We start from the raw sequence: 20,770 nt of genomic DNA on the forward strand, positions 1-20,770 counted from the left end.
GGAGAGAATGCCTATGTCCGGTTCTGTATCAGCTACATTCAAAAACCAGAGAATAGACGTTTTGGGTTAGCTGCGCTAAAACTGAAGCATCCAACGGAAAAGGTGTAATACGTTACCAGTAGGGATGGGCATTTCAAGCAAAAATAATATTCGAAGATCGCTGGGTATTACGCAATTACTATTCGAGAATCGCACCCCTCCATCACATCACGCACACATGCATGTAAAGGCTATAGGCTACACACCCGAGTGAGTAAAGCGGAGCAGTGTGACGCTTAAATATAAGTTAAACAAAAAAAAACTAAACATACGTTTTATATTTAAGTTTCACAATATAATGTTTTTTTATTTTTATTTCATCTATGTTGATTATATGAAAAGGGAACCGCATAAGATGAGTCAGATATGATCATAAGATGCCCAATATATTGGAAAACATTTGGAATGGCTCAGACATGATTTTGACCACTTATGAAGTTTTGTTTTGTAGAAAGCCTTTCTTTAAAGTGAATTTCGTTTAGTATAAATTGTATCTTCATTTTTATCAATGTTTTATCAACAAATTGCCTGGAATAATAAATAAGAAGCACAAATAGTAGATATACAGGACACGGAGGCGAGGGCGCGTGAACTGGAGCGCGTCTTATTAATCAACGAAACTCAGCGTATAAGTTACTTGCCTCACATACATGATAAGTATATCTATAGAAAGCTTGAAATGTGTACTTTTAAACAAAATAATTAAAACGAGCAGAAATGGGCTGCTCTCCGCTTATGTAGCCTATAGGTTAAATCGTATGAAGTGTGCATTTCTCTCTATAGGCACGTTCACTACTGCGAAGATGGCGAGATAGTATCATCAGATTTATCTTTGCAGTCGACACTTACAGAAAACACTAGTTATTAATAAACAATTCAAATGTAAAATGCATAATCATAACTTTTGCCGGGTTTTTTTGTGGCAAGCTTATGCGTGCATTGAGATGCAGAATAGTCAATATATTACGAAAACGCTCATTATGGTTTCGCATTCTCTCCCGTATAGTATAGGCTACATAACTTCCAACCCAACTTCAGTCGTGCACGGGCAGGGGCAGCCCTACTTATTTCACATATTTTCTAACCAGCACATCACTGCGGCGTTCTGAGCAAGCGGTGCTTAATCTTAATAAAGCTTCAAACCGGAAAAGGACAACCTGTTTCCAGTTCAAACCCGCTATGAATCATGGGTAAATTCGCTAACCAGGAAAAAGGGCGATTATTGTAAATGGCAACAGTCTATAAGTGTATTGTTATTTATTATACTATTTATAATAATAATAATTATTATTATTGACAATTATCAGAGAGGGACCCAATACATTTTGAGACAAGAGGGGCAGGGGCTTGCCCCCCCATCCCCCCCCACCCCCCTACCCCGTTGCACGCCACTGGAGCCTGGGGTGTCTGCAGAGACCGTGTTTTGTTTACAGTGTGTTCAGGGGACAGGCAGCTAGCGGATAGTGAGGAGATGTTTGCTGTATGTGACACAAAATGTTTTGGCCTAAAAAACGTGTGACCTAGCTTAGCATGTATGTGTGTGTGCGTGCGTACGTGTTGCTGTGCTGTTCACTGTTCCAAAGCATATGTGTATGGATAGAAGTGAATGGAAAATCATGCATGCCTATTTAATCCTTGTCTTTCACAATGACAATGCAGCTTGAAGGCAATCCTTGATCATGTTTCCATGTAAAACTAATAGCTTAAACATGCTGCCACTATTGAGCCAAATAAAATGCTTTGTTGTTAACAAATCAATTTATGCTTGCTACCATTTACCAAACTGCTTACAACTAGTGAGTTTCCGCTCAAAAATCAATCTTTTACTCTTAAAAATAAAGGTTCCATCATTTGCAGTGATGCCAGAAGAATGCCATTTTTGGTTCCCCAAAGAACCAAAACAAAATTTTCAAAATAACCTTTTTTCGCTTTAAAGAATCTTTTCGATTGGAACATTTCCATGGATGTTAAATGTTATTCCTGGAACCACAGATGCCAATAAAGAACCTTTATTTTTAAAAATGTGATTTTTTTTTCTCAGTTGTGATCAAAGTTATTATTGTCAGGATGTGCAATATTACCCCAGCATCAGTACACAACAAAAACATTGAAAAAATACAGAATATATATATATATATATATATATATATATATATATATATATATATATATATATATATTATATATATATGTGAGTGTGTGTGTGTGTGTGTGTGTGTGTGTGTGTATGTGTGTGTGTGTGTGTTTAGTTGTTTCAAAAAAAACAACAACTAGTTTTCATATTATTTTTAGTATTCTTTATAGCTGCCAGTGTTAGCAATTTCCTGATTTAAACCTTATAAACACAAGTCACTGAATTTATACCTTGTGTCCTTTTTGTTTTTTGAGCGGAATTTCTCGTTGTGCTGCTTTTGCCACACTAAAGTTGCTTGCCACTAACCCGTAGCTATCCGCCGCACAGGTGACTGACCAGCTTCTGTGGGATTTGATGTCACCTTTAGATCGGTTCAATTGAAGATGGAAACACTGGAGTCCGAGCTGACGTGTCCAATCTGCCTGGAATTGTTTGAGGACCCCCTCCTGCTACCCTGCGCCCACAGCCTGTGCTTCAACTGCGCCCACCGCATCCTGGTATCGCACTGCTCCAGCACTAAGCCTCTCGAGTCCATCTCCGCCTTCCAGTGCCCTACCTGCCGCTACGTCATCACGCTCAATCAGCGCGGCCTGGAGGGCCTAAAGCGCAATGTGACGCTGCAGAACATCATCGACCGCTTTCAGAAGGCCTCCGTCAGTGGGCCCAACTCCCCCAACGAGAGTCGCCGGCCTCGGCCCTACAGCGCCACGCTCGGCGGGAGCGCGAGGGGCAGCCCCGCTAGCAGCGCCATGTCCCTAGAGCGCGTCGGCTGCCAGTTCTGCGATCAGGAGCCCCCACGGGAGGCGGTCAAGACGTGCGTCACATGCGAGGTGTCGTACTGCGACCGCTGCCTGCGGGCCACACACCCCAATAAGAAGCCCTTCACCAGCCATCGTCTGGTGGAGCCGGTGGCGGATGCTCAGCTGCGTGGGCTGGCCTGCTTGGAGCATGAGAACGAGAAGGTGAACATGTACTGCGTGGTGGACGACCAGCTGATTTGCGCTCTCTGCAAGCTGGTGGGACGGCACCGCGAGCATCAGGTCACCTCGCTTAGTGATCGCTTCGACAAGCTTAAGGTGAGTCCTGAACTTGATTCTTAAAGCAAGACACCCCAAGTGAATATGGTAGAAAATGTAACTAATAGATATCAATATACTGATCATAGGGAGCCCGGGAAGTCACCTGTAGGAGAAATAAAAACAAGAGACACAAATCATGGCCACAGTTTTTCAATTCGTCCCCATAGTTTATAAACCATACTCACAGATTCTTAAATTGTTCCCTCGGTTTAACAATTCCATCCCTAGAAATCTCTAGTCTACCGACATAAGAACAGAACAAGCTCACAGTTCTGTTATCAAATCTTTTTGTATATTGTTTTATTGTGTATAATTAATTTGAATACATCAAATATGTCTTAACTGCATGCTTAAATTCTATTCTATAATTTGAAGTAGAATAGACAAAGACTTAATAAGAATCATGTGTGTCAACTGTGGGAACAGATTGCGATAGCGAATGGATTATGAATTTGGGAATACGGATTAAAAAACCGAAGGTACATTTATAAAAAAAACACATTGTTATTTCCTAAAGTGCCTTGCCTTAAGCAGCTGTTTCTATAATGAAGTGCTACTAAGCAATAGAAAGGGTCATTATTTACTGATTTTAAGTGAAATAGTACAAGGTGATCTCTTTTGTAAAATCTTTGTTGTCCTGCATCATTTACCATTATTTATGCAAAATTGTTTTTTTGTTCTCTTTAGAAAGCTAATTTCATTTCATTAGCATCAAGCTAACCCATTCTATGCAATATTTGTCGGCCTTCATAGTGGAGTGCTTCATGCATAGTAGCAGCTAGAACTGCCCAGCTGTTCCTTTGAGTAAGACTCATTATCATATTAGATGAGTTTGCAGTCCCTAAAGCCATTCTCTGTTCGGCACTGAAACGCAATGCTGACCTATTACAAAGAGCCTGATTGCTGAATCAGGGCTAAAATACAGAAGCTCACACAGAGCCACAGAGCTCCCAACCTGTGAATACAGTTGCGCCCCGTCAGTATAATCATTCGCAGCTGCAGAAGGCCAGAATTACATGCGTGCCTTGTCTTGTCAATGCCATCATAACTTCCGAGCAGTTCTTTATAGGTTTCCTCTAGATCAGCCTCCCATTACCTCTGTTATCCCTGCGAGGGTTGAGTTGCAAGAGAAGAGCAGGCTAAGGTCGCTTATGCTATGTGCTTGTTGAGTTCTCATGGGGTGGATTTGTTAATATGAGCCCACATAGAGGCCTTTACACCATCATAATCTCGCTCTCATGAATAGGCCGCCATTGACTTCTGCATCAGCATTATTATAGCAGGCATAGAGGGCACATGTGATCTCCCTGTGATCTCGTATCCCGGTTGACCTCTTTGTTCACACCAGCTCACACAAAGGAAATTCCGATCATTGGTGCATGCTCGCCCTGGTTTTTGAAGAAAACGAACGAGGCTCTGCTGAAACTACCTCAATTGTGGTAGATGCACTTCATTGTGTGTTGCTGAAAGTTGATAGCTGAGAAAGTTGCTCTACTTTTGTCCCAAGGTCTTCTTGCAGGGAAACCGAAAAGAGGCTGGCAGTATGCAAAGGTTACAGCATCCAGATCGACATTTAATTTCCTCTAGGAATCCCGGCGGACTGAGAGGATTACCTCGGTTTGAATTACTCATTGGAATGTTGTCTCCATAATTACCTCTTGCGCTGTAGGTGTACACATTCCGTACGGTATCATTAATGGTATTGACGTTTTAAAAAAGTTGTGCTATGTGTAAAATAAGATGCCAGGTCTAAAATGCATTTTTAATGCAAAACGTCTGTATTGGGTTTTGTATCTACATTGCAGAAGCTTATTCGAATGTTCCCCTGCTAAAGCTTTGAACCTGTCTGACTTTGAACTTCCAATTCACAACCTGAGAAAGAGCGAGAGAGAGAGAGAGAGAGAGAGAGAGAGAGAGAGAGAGAGAGAGAGAGAGAGAGAGAGAGAGAGAGAGAGAGAGAGCGTAAAGACGCCGTCAGGGCTCAGGGTTTCAAACTTTTAATCTTTTTCCGGCTCAAGTAAAATGAGAAATCCTTGTTTGTACGTAAGCTTCACGGTGGATGATGATGATGATGATTCAAACAGTTCCACGCGTTTAAATGAGCTCTGCCGTTTCCTAGTCAACATTCGCGTTGTGTTAGTGATTTAGTCAAATGAAACTTTTGTGCACATTCATGTGAGTTTTGATTCTGGTCCCTGCTTGTAAATCAATATTAAGAGGATTTTGAGTAATTTACTGACTAGCACCTCTGATTGGCCACTCGTTCACGCGCTCAACACATATGATTGTGATTGTCTACAATGCTGAACGCTTTTAAAAACATGCTGTAAATAGAAACCTTTGACACGCAGAGAGCACTCAAACAAATGCAAACGAGGTCGTTTGAAAGCAGCATCTATCAGCGGGTACCGAATATACCTGGTACTCTAAACTACTGGTACTGAAATGCCGGTAATTTACATAGTGACATTTTTGTTGTACATTGGACAACCCTAGTTGCTTCCAACTAAACAGAATCTTTTATCTTTTTTTCTAAATTTTTTCCACAGATGTGAAGGATAGGTCAGGAAAGACTAATCTTGCAACAACAAGAAAAACAAATTTTTATACTTTTTTAGCAAGGATGCTCTCAACTGAAAGTAAATACTTTTACATTATCCAAAAAAATGCTATTTAAATAAATTATTTTCTTTTAAATACTGTTCAAAGAATATGAAAAAAGTATCCACAAAAATATTAACACAACTGTTTTCAACATTGATAGTAATAAGAAATGTTTCTTGAGCACCAAAGCAGAATATTAGAATAATGTCTGAAGGATCTGAAGTATCATGTGACACTGACGACTGGAGTAATGATGCTGAAAATTCAGCTTTGCCATCACAGGGATAAATTACATTTTAAAATATATTCAAATGGAAAACAGTTATTTTAAATCATAATAATATTTCACAATATTTCTCTTTTTACTGTATTTTACTGTATATAAATGTAGCCTTGAGGAGCATAAGAGACTTCTTTTAAAAAACATTAAACAATCTTTTAACTCCAAACTTTTGAAATATAGTGTATAAAAATATGTTTGATAATTGAGTTTTCAGTGTTGATCCTCTCATGCTTTGTTACAGGCAGCTAATTGATTGAAGAGCAGGTACTTCAGTCATGCCATTCAACTTTGTGTGCAATACTTCAAGGAGCTAATGAGCTGCCATTCGTTTATAACCTCATCAACACTTCTTCACACAGTCTCCACTTCTAAACAGCGGCAGAAATGAGCCAAGACAAATATTATGTTTAGGTGTGCGCTGTCCGCTGCACTCAGCCATCCTCCTATTGATCTCACCCGTCTCCTGCGTTTGAACGAGACTTACATGAGTAACATTGGACGGAATGGCCTTTAAAGCATGACAGCAGTCTCACAAACACTCAGGGATTAGGTTTTACAGAGCCAAAACACAAAATATGGAAAAAAAGTGGCGATTAAAGGCTTAATTTCTTTTTCGGAAAAGTTGCAAGTCGCAGCAGTCAGCTTTGATTAAAGTTCCACCCGGTTTGGCGTTTGGGCCTCTTACTCTAAGCTCCTTAGGGAAGCCGTCTATCTTCTCACAGATATATGAGCCCAGCTCAGCAGACACCAGCTCGCCCAATTCTGCTGCATTCAGTGAGCCATCAGTAGGCCGTTGGGGTCATTTTCAAAAACAGACAGTTTTAAAAGCCAAAAGAGCCAGTCAGCTGAAAAGGTGCTTGATATGACCTGGGCTTTCCTTCCACCTCAGCCTCAGCCAGATTTCCCTACTGCAGACACATTGGCCCGGTTTTGCCTATCATTTAGCCCAAGGTGTTTAGAAGAGATAATGCATTAGGCAATATATCATGGCATGGCATGAATCTACGCGTTATGGAAATACTCCTCATTGAGGGTAATGAAAGGTACGGATTTTCTGTGCACTTACAGCTGTGCTCTGACTTACACCCATATTCAGAGGAGAGACTGTGACCCTCAATATTATAGTCAGTGTAGCAACCTATTTTGAAGCGGTAGTTTAGGATACAAGCCAGTCATAATTTAAAGAAATTAAATGTGTCTAATATATGTATATATATTAATAAACTACCAAAAAAAAAACAGTAATGAACAGCAGCATTTGTTTTAAATATTGTATTATTTTAGTACTAATATTGAAATTTGTTTTAGAAAATGATTATGTACTATATTAGAAAAAGACTTTGTATTGCTCAAAAAACTATATATATATATATATATATATATATATATATATAGAGAGAGAGAGAGAGAGAGAGAGAGAGAGAGAGAGAGAGAGAGAGAGAGAGAGAGAGAGCAACTTGTTACTGGAAAAGCTGTTCTGAATTAAAAGCAGCTAATCTATGGTCACGCTACTGAAAAGCACAGTTAAATAAGTAGCATTTCTCCTTTTAGTTAGTTATGCCTCAACTCTGGTAATAGTCTATAAAATAAAATGTGTTTTACTGGATTTTGCTGCTATTATTGCTTTTTGGAACATGTCTCTTTTCTTTTTCTCTCCCATCTGTATGTTAGCGTGCCAGTTTTTTGCAGCTGCGTGAGAACAGAGTGAAGCAAGAGTGCTAGTTGTTTCTGTATGTAGGCGTTCCGAGACATTCTTTGGGGCTTTTTTACTCTCTCCTGTATAAGCGTGCACATACCTGGCACATGATTGCATGCAAAAATGACCACATGCGTGTAATGCATGGTGCAAGCTGTGAAGAGATATACTAGTGACAGGTTATCAGAGGTGAATATAGAGGCTTGTTATTAAACTGCTTTGAACCTTTAACTCCGCATACACAATTAATGCCGAGAGGAACTGAAAAGCTTTTAAGAGCAGTGAAGTGGAGTCATCAGCCTTACAATGTGATCCACCTTCTCTCTCCTCTTTGGTCTACAAGTTCAGTGGGGGTGGGTGGGTAATGGGGTGTTTCTTTGCTTTGTGCTGTGGTGTGAAGTGCAAAGCACCACATATATCATCTTCCAGCTGCATACATGATGGACAATATCAGTAATGCTCAGAGAGTGGGATTAAAAGCTGAACTGGCTCTGGTTTTAAGAGATTATTCCACTCGGTCTTGCCCCTCTTTGAAATGGGATTTATGTATTATTAATTCATGTAGATTCTTTTGCACTCATGTTCTACCTTTATTTCTTATTTGGCCTGTCGTGGTTCTGTAAAGTTATTTGTGCAAGCTGTTTTACTTTGGAATGCCGTATTTAAAGAGTTAGTTCAACCCAAAATTAACTGTTTTTCCAAACCTATATGACTTGCATTCTTCATGTAACAAAAGGAGAAAGTTTGATGCCTCTGTTGGTCACTACATGAAATTACAATGAACAATCTTTAAAGCAGCACTATGCAGGAATTCCGTTTTTGTCAAACAGCAACCCCTAGAGTCGCTGTAGAGCACTTGTATTTAGCGTTACTGTCGTAAATACAACTCACGCAGAGCATGACAGTCTATGATCTGCACTCACGGCCTCTCCACTTTATAATAATAAAGTAGCCTACCGCGTTAGGCTAACCTGAGCCTAAATGCCAGATGACATAAATACAGTTACATCATGTTCATCGCATTATTTCATAACAATGTCCGTTATTATGATGTTGTTTTTTGGGCGGGTCTAAAACGGGGCTCGATGATGCACTGGAGCCCCTGAGCTCCTGGACACGCCCCTACTTGATGACGCACAGGAGCTACTGAGGCTGGGCCCTCCCCTAACAATATAAATAAAGCACATTCGCAGGGTGGTGATGGTGCAGTGGATAAGACACATGCCTTTGGTGTGAGAGACCCGGATTCAAATCCACTGTGAGACACCAATGTGTCCCTGAGCAAGACACTTAACCCCTAGTTGCTCCAGAGGCGTGCAACCTCTGAAATATAGCGATTGTAAGGGTTAATCCCAATTCTACCCCTTCACTTTCCCCTTCCCCTCTGTTTTGCACGTGCACGTGAAGGGGTAGGCTGTCCCGATTCTCTTTTGGTTGGAGGGGGAGGGCTAAGGGGAAGGGCCAGATAGCCCTTCAAACGAAGATTTTTCGGGACCACACTTCAAACGAAGGGGTATGAGAAGTGTCACTGCATACACCAGCTACAGACGCAAAATGGCTGCCCAAGCAAAAAACAAGACCCATAAATGTACGAATTTTGGGCTTTAATAAGTATTTTAACAACAAATAATGATTTGCTTTATGTTACATTCAATCTTGTGTTCATATTTACGGTCAGTTTCTTCAAAGAAACGTTTGTAAAAAAAAAAATCACCAAAATCGCTATAGTTTGCTAACGATAGTCCCGCAAAACATATTTACATGTCTGATAATTGGTGAATGTAATCACGGAAGGCAATTGGCTTATATTTTACCGTACATCTGCTATGAACGCATTGTTTTCTTGTGGTTATATGTGAACATGATATAAACGAACAGTGCTTACAGTTTCGTGCTTTTTGCAACATGATCAGATCAACCAGTCTGACGGAGAGCAACGTTTCTTTAAGTCCAAATAAGTCCATTTTGCAGCCATCATATATAACGTTACCATAAACTGATCCACCAGCAAACTTACGTCACAAGACAAATGCAAAAAAATAACTGACCCACGCAACTGAGATGACTGCAGCTGTCGACGGCATCTTGGCAGTTTGTGATAAACATCGGCGCATCTCCTGTGACGTAGGCGCTACGACGTATAATGACGTGTAACGGTGTAGCAGTGGTGTCCCATTTCTTAGGGGAATATTTTCACCCCTAAGCCTTGCCACTCTGTTTCAAGGGTCAAGGGGAAGGCGAAGGGTTAGGGGTAGGGGTAGACGAAGGGCAAAGGGGTAGAATTGGGTTTGGGCCTAAGTCGCTTTGGATAAAAGCGTCAGCTAAATGAATAAATGTAAATGTTGTTAGACATGATTATTGCAATTTATCATAATAGTTTGCAAATTGCGCTCATTTACACTGTTGACAACGTGTAGGCTTATTTATGTCCTGATAATTATGTGAGATATTGACAACTGTTCTCATGATAAGCGCAGGAATCAACTTTAACAGTGAAAGCCTGAGCGAGTAGGACTCTTGTCCGGTTCCTCGTGCTGTCAGATTCTCATTACCTTTTTCTAGACTCTTCCGACCACGCTTTCTTCGTTTTTTTCTCCATTCTGAAAACGCAGGTCCGATGTTTACTCGTGTCTGACTCCTTGCTCGGTCAGTCTGCTGTTTCCACTTTCTCTGTTCCTCCGACAATGCTTTCCTAGCTTTCTGCTTCTTATATGCCGGTTTAGCCATGACGATAGTTGTTCTTATAGCTATCCGGATCCTGGATGGGGGCGTGCATGCATGTAATGTGTGCAGTGCCGTAAAGCAATTTGTTAAATCGCGAGAGCTGAAATCACGTGATATTTTCTGACGCTGAGGCCGGCGGATCGCCGGCCCAAAGTTTCAAGTGCGTTTTTTCCAGTAACAGGCACCAGAGGGGGGCGAGACGACCACCATTCAACCCGAAAAGAGTCATATAACCATTCCAATAACTCTGAAGCTGTTCAGTTGAGCTAAAAAAAAACTGCATAGTGCTGCTTTAAAGTCCCTGTAAAGGCAATTTGGAAAAAAAATTCTAAACATATTATAAATGTTAGAAATGTATTGCTAAAACATATTACAAAGACTGTGAACTGTGAAGAACTGAATTGTGGAGTTAGACCGTTAAACAGTTTTCCACCATTGCTATTTTCCGGATTTTTTGGGCAGGTCTAAAACGGGGCTCGATGACGTACTGGAGCCCCTGAGCTTGACAATCCTGACAACCAATGAAAACATACTTAGTAACCATGACAACAAAGGAAACAGGAAATAATGAAGACAAACTAAAAGTCTTTGAAAATTAAACTGAAATAACAACCGAATGTGGTTTATTATTATTTGTATAAATGCACTATCCAAATGAATCGATTCACTTGATTATTCCATCGAAAAGCTTAACTATAAAGCTAAAACTATAATGGCAATGTAGCATTTTTTTACACTGTCACTACATGTTGAAAAAATTAACTTGTTAAAGTAAAAGCTATTCTGTTTTAAAAGCAGCTGAGCTACTGTCATGCTACTGAAAAACATTTAAGAGTTATATAGACCACTTTTTTGATAACTGTTTTTGACAAAAGCTGTGGAAATAGCGACCAGATCATTCTTCAAAACTTTTCCTTTTGTGTCACACAGAAGAAAGTCATACGAGTTTGGAATTTTCACTCAGCATTTTGATGTTTTTTCTCTCTCCCTGATTCTCTACCGCAGACCTCACTGTGGTTTTCACACAGAATTGGTTTTGTTCAAGCTTTGATGTGGTGGCATTTATCTGCATTCCTCCATCTTTGTCAGTCAACAGTTTCCAGGATCTAGTGCGGTTCCTAATACATTCTTTACTCTTTATTGTGTTCTGCGTGGGTTGTGGTCGATTGTGAACAAAAATGCTTTGTCTTTCCATCTTTTCCGGCCATGTTTTCAAAGATCAAAAATCGTTTAATTGTTCCGCATCCACTTCCATCCGAGCTATTCTGATCCCAGCAGTTTAAAACTGAGGTGACATGGGTCATCCATTATCTCTGCTAGGGATGCGAGTTGAAATGTCAGAAGACAGTCCAAGGTAGGAATTTCCTGCGGCCTCTCTTCATCAGGAAAGGCTGTGGTCATTCCAGCTCATCCTGCATGACTGAAGCATGTTGTCCAACAGCCAAGAACACTGCCTGTTCTAGGAGAGAACAAGATTGGAGAATGGGAGACCACAAGCACGTCTGCATTGATTCTGAGACCTCTCTCCATGTTTCTCGTCCTCTGAGGAATACCGAACTGGCTCTGCCTGCCCTGGGACACTCATTGACTATGACAAGCCCTCCCTTCACCTATTCTTCCCCTTCGGCTTATCTCTACTTCTGCCAATGAGTTGAAGAGACAGACAGCTTGGATCTTATCACAGACCAATGAAGGTCACTGTGAACATCGGACAAGATGCAACTAGCATAATGACCCCATGAAATCAGGGGTTTGTTGTTGTTGTTGTTGTTTTACAGTATGTTGGTCGTATGAATGGTATTGTCCCTTTTTTTAAACAAAAAACAGGCTGAGGCTACTGTTCAAAATTTTGGAGTCAGTAGGATTATTTAATGTTTCTTAAATAAGTCTCTAATGCTCACTATTTTACCAAAAATATTTGAATATATTCTAAAATGTAATTTATTCCTGTGATGGCAAAGCTGAATTTTGAATTTAGACTAAATCAATCTGGGCCAAACTGGGAATTTAGGCTAAATCGATATGCAATTTAATTCTCACTATAGTTATTTAAACATTTAATATAAGCAAATGTAAGGGACTATATGTGTTTAAATATCACATTCTCTATTCAACAGACCTCTAAAAGCAAACTAATATTAATCTTCTATCTTCACCAGCGAGGAAGTATTATGTTGGCACAGTTTGTCCTTGGAGCATGCCTTGCTCTCAAGTCTTACTCATTTCATGTGTTTAAAAGAGTCTGGAAAATGAGATATATTACGAGTCCCAGACTGAATTTTCATTCTAAGGTTTCTGAGATTTTTTCCTTGCCTATTCAGCCCACTTTAAAGAGCAGGCACATCATGCATGCTTTATTCCCAAAGCCATCCTTAATGGACTGTTAAAAATGTCACCTATCAGCTGTCCTTAGTGCAAGTGTCAAAGAGCACCGGGTCCAACAAATCTGCCACAGGAGAATTCCAGCAGTGAGCTTATTTCCCATCATACAGTCTGTTTATCTTGACTCTAGCGTTAAGTCTTGTGCCATGCATGCTAATTATTCTAGAAGATTAGAACCCGGGGAGGTAAAAATAGTTTGTGCCATCTACGTAATTATACATTCTGCATCACAATACAATCCAAAATTCTCTCCCTATCAGTACAGAAAAGCAAGGTAAACTGACAATTTTAGCACAAGTCAATTATAAATGGAATTTCTTATTTACCCCCCACCAGGCACCAACTAACAGCTGTGGGAAGCTTCTTCATTGGAGAAGATCCTTTGCTTGTAAATTTAGATCAAACGGTTGCTTCATTGTTGTGATAATTAATTATAACATTTATTTGAAATTGATTATTTACTTACATTTCTTGTGTAAAAATGTGAAGAATTTCCTGCAAAAGAAAGTGTGTGTGTGTGTGTGTGTGTGTGTGTGTGTGTGTGTGTGTGTGTGTGTGTGTGTGTGTGTGTGTGTGTGTGTGTGTGTGTGTGTGTGTGTGTGTGTGTGTGTGTGTGTGTGTGTGTGTGTGTGTGTGTGTGTGTGTGCGTATGTTTGTATATATACACACACAAAGATTAGTATGTCGTTGTTGTTTTTTGTTTTTTGAAATGAAAATGTCATTGGATTGTAATCCCAAGTAAAAATGTCTTTAAGCCCTATTAGTTTTTTGGGACATATGTCTGTAAAGTAATTGTTTCTGTTGATGTAATATTGAACGTCAGTTCGCACAAGTTAAGTGATGCATATAAAAATCACTGAAATACGTTTGTGCTCCGTATTATGCATTTGTGAACTGCATTTTGCATTATGCTTCTGCATTGCCGCCAAACATTATGCACAAAATCTTATGCATAAGATTCTAAATATGAAGCATAAGCATATATTTGGTATTAGGAGGATGAATTGCATTTCAAACAAAATGCAGTGAATCTTGCTCACATTACTGAATTTATAATCCTGCAATGCACATTAAAAGGGCTATTTGTTCACTTTTTGCAGATCAATTATGTCCTTTCTTTGTTTTATTATTCTTAAATTTTTTTTTTTTTTTTTTTTTTTAGAAAAACAGACAACAGTCTCTGAACAACATATACACACTCGCAAAGTCCCCTTTTCTCTCTGCTCCAGTCGCAATGCTTAGTTTGGGGCCGTTGCACAGTGAGTAGTGTACATCCTTGAGTGTCGTGACACATAAAAGCTGTTGTGTTCAGGGGAATGTGGGTTTGAGTCCGATCTGTAGCGTGTCTCATACTCTATCCTGTAAAATTAGATGCCAAAAAAAGCAAAACATTTCTGCTTTATATGATCAACAAATGTTATGCATTAAAAATACTATTTAGACTTAATTTAAAATCTTTTAACATTTATTTCAAAATAAAACATTTACTTGTTAATTGACCAACATTCACTTGAGACACTTGGAGTGATTTATAGTTAAATGGCATTCAGGCTGGACATGGGCTGTGGAGAGTAGATTCAATGGATTTTTACTGGTATGTTAATTTATTTTTTATTTTATTCTTTACATTTTATAGTAGGTTAAAGATGCTTTATTCGTTACCAGCATGATTGATAATTCACAATCTTTATGAATTCATTGAACAACTACTGACATGGCCCGACCAGACTGGATTACATGAATGGAGAAAGTCTGATAATTATTACATTGTCCTACCTCTCCATACAAAACTAATCTGGTCTAAAAAAGCTTTAATTTGTCAAAGTCGTGTCATAAACAAATAATCAGGTACCCTCTCAGGGTCCAGAATGTGTTCTTGCATTAAAAAAATCAATACAGAGCGCAACGAAATTGTTCAGAAGGCACTTTTAGAGGTACATTAATTCCTATACACCATTGCTACACACTAAATACACTTAAGTTGCTCATCACATCCCCAGATTCATCCGATTGGTCTATTGATTTAAAACTGACATTGATCCACTGTGCTACGTGTTAAAAGATTTTTAACTTCCTCCACATCCTCTTAAAAAATGGGACATTTGGTATAAGGCCACATCCACACGAAGCCAGAGCTTTCCCTATCCGATGTTTTTTTAAACACAAAAGGAGATATTTCGAAAAATGTCTCAGCTTGTTTTTTTCTCTAAACTGTACACTTCAAAAAAAATAGTGTTGGTTTAACTTATAATAGTAAGTTATCTGTTTGCGGTAAAATTTTAAAAATATTATAAATTATATAAATTATAAATATTATAAATTTATAAATAAAATTTTAATTAATACAATGTTACATTAATACAAATTTTAATTTTTTATACAAAGCAGATTGAGTTCCCACCGAAACTCAAAATATGTTATTTGAACCAGCTTAGTTATCTAAGTTGATTTAACAGAAGAAAAATAGTTGTGATAAAAAGTTGTGTCGTGGCGCATCCTGCCGCATCCACTGTAGACAACATAACTGATTTTAAACGTCTATTGTCTGTGGTCGCATCACATCGTGGCGCTCACGTCCGATGTAGACACGCTGTAAGTGTAATGAATCTACTGATCTGGAGAAAGATTTTGACAGCAAGACATTGTGTATGTATAAATATTTGCTAGTTTTAAGTAGCCTCCTTCTTCCTGCAGCAGAGCATCCCTGATAGCATTAGCCATCAAAAATGCTGTTGCTGTGTTTTTTGTTACTCTACAAGCGAGCAAAGTCTCATGCTTGTTGCGTAGACAGCTTCATTGATAATGATTGTAGCGATCCAGATTTGCTGCACTGCTTCATAGACACGATGTAAGAAGTTCCATTTGCATGTTAAATTAATATTTATGTTTTGTACCATTAGTTGTTAAATGTGCAGTGCCATACATTTAGTAGATTTAACAGCTCATTATTCATTATGAGCCCTGGGGATGTTTTTAACCAATGTTGATTAACATTTCAACCAACGTTCAGCAAATGTTTGAGAAGCCTTTTTCGTTATTGACGCAATGCAGGTCACAGCATGTTGGTACAAAACTTATCAAGAGTCCAATGAGCTGCCGATGCAGGTTCAGACACACTGACTGGAGTTACAGTCCAATAGAAAGACACAATTATTGATTTGATTCACTCATTGGTTGATTCACTCATTGGTTGAATCACTCATTGGTTTGATTCACTCATTGAATTTTCCAAGCAGTGTTGTTACTGTTAACCAGAACTCAAATTATTAGAAGTCGTGTAATTGAAATAAAGCTGAAATAAAATAAAATAAAATATTATTATTAAATGTGAAACTTAAACTTAAATACTCAAATGAAAAATAAGAAATGTTGATTTTGCAACTAACAGAAATAAAATAAGTTGAAGTTGAAGTACTAGGACTGAAAAATAATACTAGAAACTGAAAATATAAAATTATTAGCAAATTTAAAATAACAATAAATACTATAATGGTATATAAATACTGCTAAAATAACACTGCTTTTTAAGACTTGTTTAAATTGTGTGTGATACCCATAATGAACCAAATTTTAAGCCTTGATATACAATGTTTTGAAAGCGCTACAGAGCCATGGTTCGTATAACAGGAAGTCAGCCTAGTTTTTTTTTTTTTATTACATACTTCCTTCCACACAGTTTTGAGCTGCAGTTTATTAGTGACTCATTTGGCTCAAGCATTTCTCATTGGTATTTATTATAGACAAATATCTAATGGTTTGGATGTGCTGCAGAGGCTATCACGACTCTGCATCTGTTGTTATTATAGCTCGCTTGCGTTTTTAAAAACCCAGATCACACAGTTCTGACAGAATTTCGCATAAAGCTGTGTGGTTTGGAGACTATCATCCAGAGTGTTTCAAAAGCCATCAAAGGGATTTTTCACTCTTATGTAGCCAATTAGACACTGAGAACTGTAGTTCGGAGCGTGATACAGTAGTTTCAGTGTCTGTTGCTGCTGTGAGACTACAGTCGTCCCTGTTGTGCATCTCAAATCCCCATCTCAGTCTCCTACGGTTTGAGAACTAGGCCGTGTCTTTGCTGTGAACCCTTAAAGAAAGCAGCACTTGTCATTCTTGGCATCAACACTCCTTTTTATCCGCCTTTGAAAACATGTTGACACTTCAGAGAAGTTTTGTCTGTGTGAAGTCGTTCGGTACTCTACAGAAATGACCGCCTGTATTTAAAGTCACCTTCCAGTCCAGCTCAAGATTATAGTGTTGCCCGAGTTCGGAGCTTTAGTGTGTTAGAGACGGCTGCTTGTGAAATCTTTTTCTCAGGATTGCTGTGATGAATCAAGAGATGTCAGTGCAATTTTATGTATAGCGCTCTATTCGTCTGCAAATGTGCCTTTTGAAATTGTATTTTTTTTTTTTTTTTTTTTTTTTTTTTTTCTCGAGGGAGGCAGGAGTATACTGACTGCCAGAAGCAGATGTAGATATATGGATGATCGTGCGCAGATCTGTCTTGATTTACTGTGATATTTTGGCATGTTGTATTATACGTAGATTTGCAAGTTGTGCAATGCTTGTAAGATGATTTGCGATAAAAATCAGTCATAATTTGGTATATGACATTTTGACATCATTGGTAGGTTTTGAATGTCAATACAAAACAATACTGAAATAGGGGGGAATCTAAAGAATACATTTATTTATAAATGTTTTTTTTTTTATGGCTTAATTTCAACCGAGAAATGTGGCAGTAACTAAATAGTATGTATATTTTTACTATGTCTATATATTTTTTATTTTATTTTATTTTATTAAATATTATTAACATTTTATTTTAAGCATTATAATCACTAAATATTTGCTTGGTTATCTGTAGCTTACTTGAATTTGTTTTAGAATGGGTGCACATTTATGAAGTTAATAATTTTTGAATTTTCTCCAAAATATTTGAGTGGAGTCTTTTTATGCAAAGTAATAGCAGAAATAAGGCATTCCCATACAGTTGTATCCACTGTAAAATTGACACTGGTCAGTTTTCTAGAATTTGACCCAATCTTTTTCTGGCCGTTGGCAGCCTTGCTCTTTCACAGCAATCAAGATTAGATAGAGAGAGATGGACAACATGTGGAAGATGAGGACAGAAGGTCTCTTGATGCAGGGCGACAGCATGACTCACCCTTCATCCACAATTGAAGGTTTCAAATGGCAAGTCCCTGCACATGCCGGCCCATGTGCTCTGCCTGAAGAGAGGGAATTCTTGTTTTCTCTTGCTTTGTATTTGAGTCACTTATCCGGGTATTGCTAATCTATGGATTTATGGGTTTTCAATTGAGAAGGACGTTTGTTTTGAGACTTTCTGCTCAACATGTCCTACTCTGCAGAACTTACAAACATGAAGGTCTCCAAGGGAGAGGAATTATGGGAAGTGTGAGAAAGAAAGATTAATTAATATAATAATTCATGTTCAAAGGAGTAATATATGAAATTTCAAACTTGCCTGAACTGATCAAGTTTTAAGTTTCCCGCAGCCATCATTCAGAGGTGCCAGACAAATTTCAATGTTGTTGTTTATAAAACTGGTCCAAAACTATGGCAAGCCGCATTTACATAGAAAGGAGGCATGTTTTGTTTTGAAAATAATGTAAATATATAAGTTACAGCACTATTTCAGCTCATTTAGCACATTTAAACTGATTTGCGGGTGGTTAGCTAATGCTTTGCAGTTTCAAGAGATGGAAAGAGTGAATATGTATGACAGATATGCCAGAGAACATCACTATCTCTGAGTTGAGGAGCACTCAAACCATTTACCTCGGACCTAAAAGACATTATAGCAGCAAGTGTTATCTAACATTAGCTGAATTTGCCCGGGCAATGTTTTTCGAGAAAGGAAAAATAGACCTGCATTGATGTGAGTTTCAATGAGAACTTAAATGAGAACAATTAATTTTGTTTTCATTTAAAGCCCCGTCAAATGATTTACAGCATTCACAATATCTCTAGAGTGTACATTGTAAGCGGCAATTGTAGATTTGTTGTTGTTCCCTGAGTGCAGCTGGAATAATTTCATGTTGTTGAATGCACAACAGTGATCTCCTTTTCTCCACCTCTGCTATGTACCCACCCTCTTTCACCTTGAATTCATAACACCACTTTTCACAGCCTAATGAGAGTCTGGAGGCAGTGTACGGCATTCCTGGGTGGTGATATAAGCCGTGCACCTGCGCACACTTGTGTACGCTTTACCAAACTACAGCCAAATGTTTTGGGCTTCAAAATCCAAGTGAACTTTCAAACTAAAGAACGAGACAAACCTGAACCCCAAAGCTAATCGGACAGCTCGATTCGTCACTAGCAAGCACGCCGTTCCAAAGAAAGTGAATCACCATGTCATTCGAATCCTTGGAAAATCTACAGCAGTTAATTGTTACATAAATGAAATGTAAAGCCATTTAGCAGACATGCCACGTGAGTCAGTGTTCATGCTTGTCCAAATTGATAGCACTTAACTCATTGGCAGATGAACCAAGGCTTGTTTCTGCAAATTAATTTTTCTGAATAAACCGTTTGTTACGCTGCCTGTCAAAGACGGGTGACAGGCTGAAAGTTGTCTTTAGCTTATGATTACGTGGAGCGTGCAGGGTTGAGTTCGGAAACGGTTATAAAGTCAAATGGAGTGGACAGGATCTTTCCAAAAGAGAAAAAGAGTCTCAGAAGTTTTGTGGCTATAAATGAATCACTTGTGGCTATAAATAAATCACGTCTTTATTTTGCATCTGAGACCTCTTGATCCTCTCTAGGGCTTAGGTTTTTTGTGTAACAGCCTCTGACGTGCATTTTTATCATGTAGTTTCATCAGCTTTGCATGTCTTTTTTTATGCTGTGACCTCTACTGCAATGACCCAGAGTTCGCTCCTTCTCCACAATGGCCATAAGCTGTGACCCCAATGTTCCTCTTTCAAGCAGACGCCAATATCAGGCTCCCAGCCATTCAGTAAGAGGAGATAATGGCCTTGTCAGCCTCTCTTTCTGCCAGTTTTAAGTTTAAAAACGCAAGTTCACCCAAAAAAGCGTCCACCTCTACGTCTCCCATGTTTTACTCCCTGCTCTCTCAGGTGTTTTTTTGATAAGTGAGTGGTCTGAAACATGATCTTATCAGAGAGTAAAAGCTGGAATATTTTACATCTTGTAAATCTGAAGAGATTTTAAAAACTAGGCATCACACACTTTGTGAATGGTTAACGAGGAAAACTGGGTATCATACACTAAACAACTGTGGATCACACACACCGAATACAAGAAGATGCATGAAAAGTGAAATAGGCTCAAAATAACAAACCTATTTGATATCCTCCAACTGATGGATTCACAGTCTGAAGCTAAAAATGCTAAAAAAAAAATTAAAATAAAAAAAGTCTAGACCCAACATACACAATGCAATTTTCTGTGAAAATCGTCAACTCTGACTATCCAAAATTTGCAGGCTGGCTCTGACTTTCAGCAACTATCGCCTACTCTTCCAGACTGCAAATTAGGGCAAAAATCTGGGGAAAAGTTGTGTAATTTATTCCAGCCTTAAAGTACATAACCTTTTGGATTTGAACACTGCCATTGTAAGTGTGGACAAGAAAACCTGGCAGTCCAAAATACTAACTCCCTTAAGCCACTTAAAGGCACTGTTTACACCTGGTATTAAGAAGCGTTTTCTTTGATTGGATCACAAGTGGACGACATGTAAATACAGGGGTAAACGGGGTCTAAAAAGTTTTGAGCTTGTCCACTTTCAACCACTTCCAGGGGTTGTTGAAAACGTATTGTAACGTATTGCTTTCGTGGTG

General features: G+C 38.7%; 1 protein-coding gene across 11 annotated transcripts in view; it reads left to right on the forward strand.

Annotated features, from left to right (window-relative positions):
* Nucleotides 1–20,770, forward strand: part of mid2 (midline 2) — a 164,586-nt gene that overhangs the window by 103,823 nt on the left and 39,993 nt on the right. For 7 of the 11 annotated variants that reach the window (XM_077236045.1, XM_077236040.1, XM_077236037.1 and 4 more), the window contains one exon: nt 2,541–3,249. In XM_077236045.1, coding sequence (XP_077092160.1) covers nt 2,557–3,249 — 693 coding nt within the window. In that variant the 5' untranslated portion in view covers nt 2,541–2,556. Of the gene's footprint in view, nt 1–2,500; nt 3,250–20,770 lie in introns of all 11 variants that reach the window. The other 4 variants (XM_077236038.1, XM_077236042.1, XM_077236039.1 and 1 more) reach the window with 1 other exon arrangement.

Source organism: Siphateles boraxobius, unplaced genomic scaffold, assembly GCF_051911475.1.
Source record: "Siphateles boraxobius isolate OS27281-9 unplaced genomic scaffold, OSU_SipBor_1 2, whole genome shotgun sequence".
Classification (NCBI taxonomy): Eukaryota; Metazoa; Chordata; class Actinopteri; order Cypriniformes; family Leuciscidae; genus Siphateles; species Siphateles boraxobius.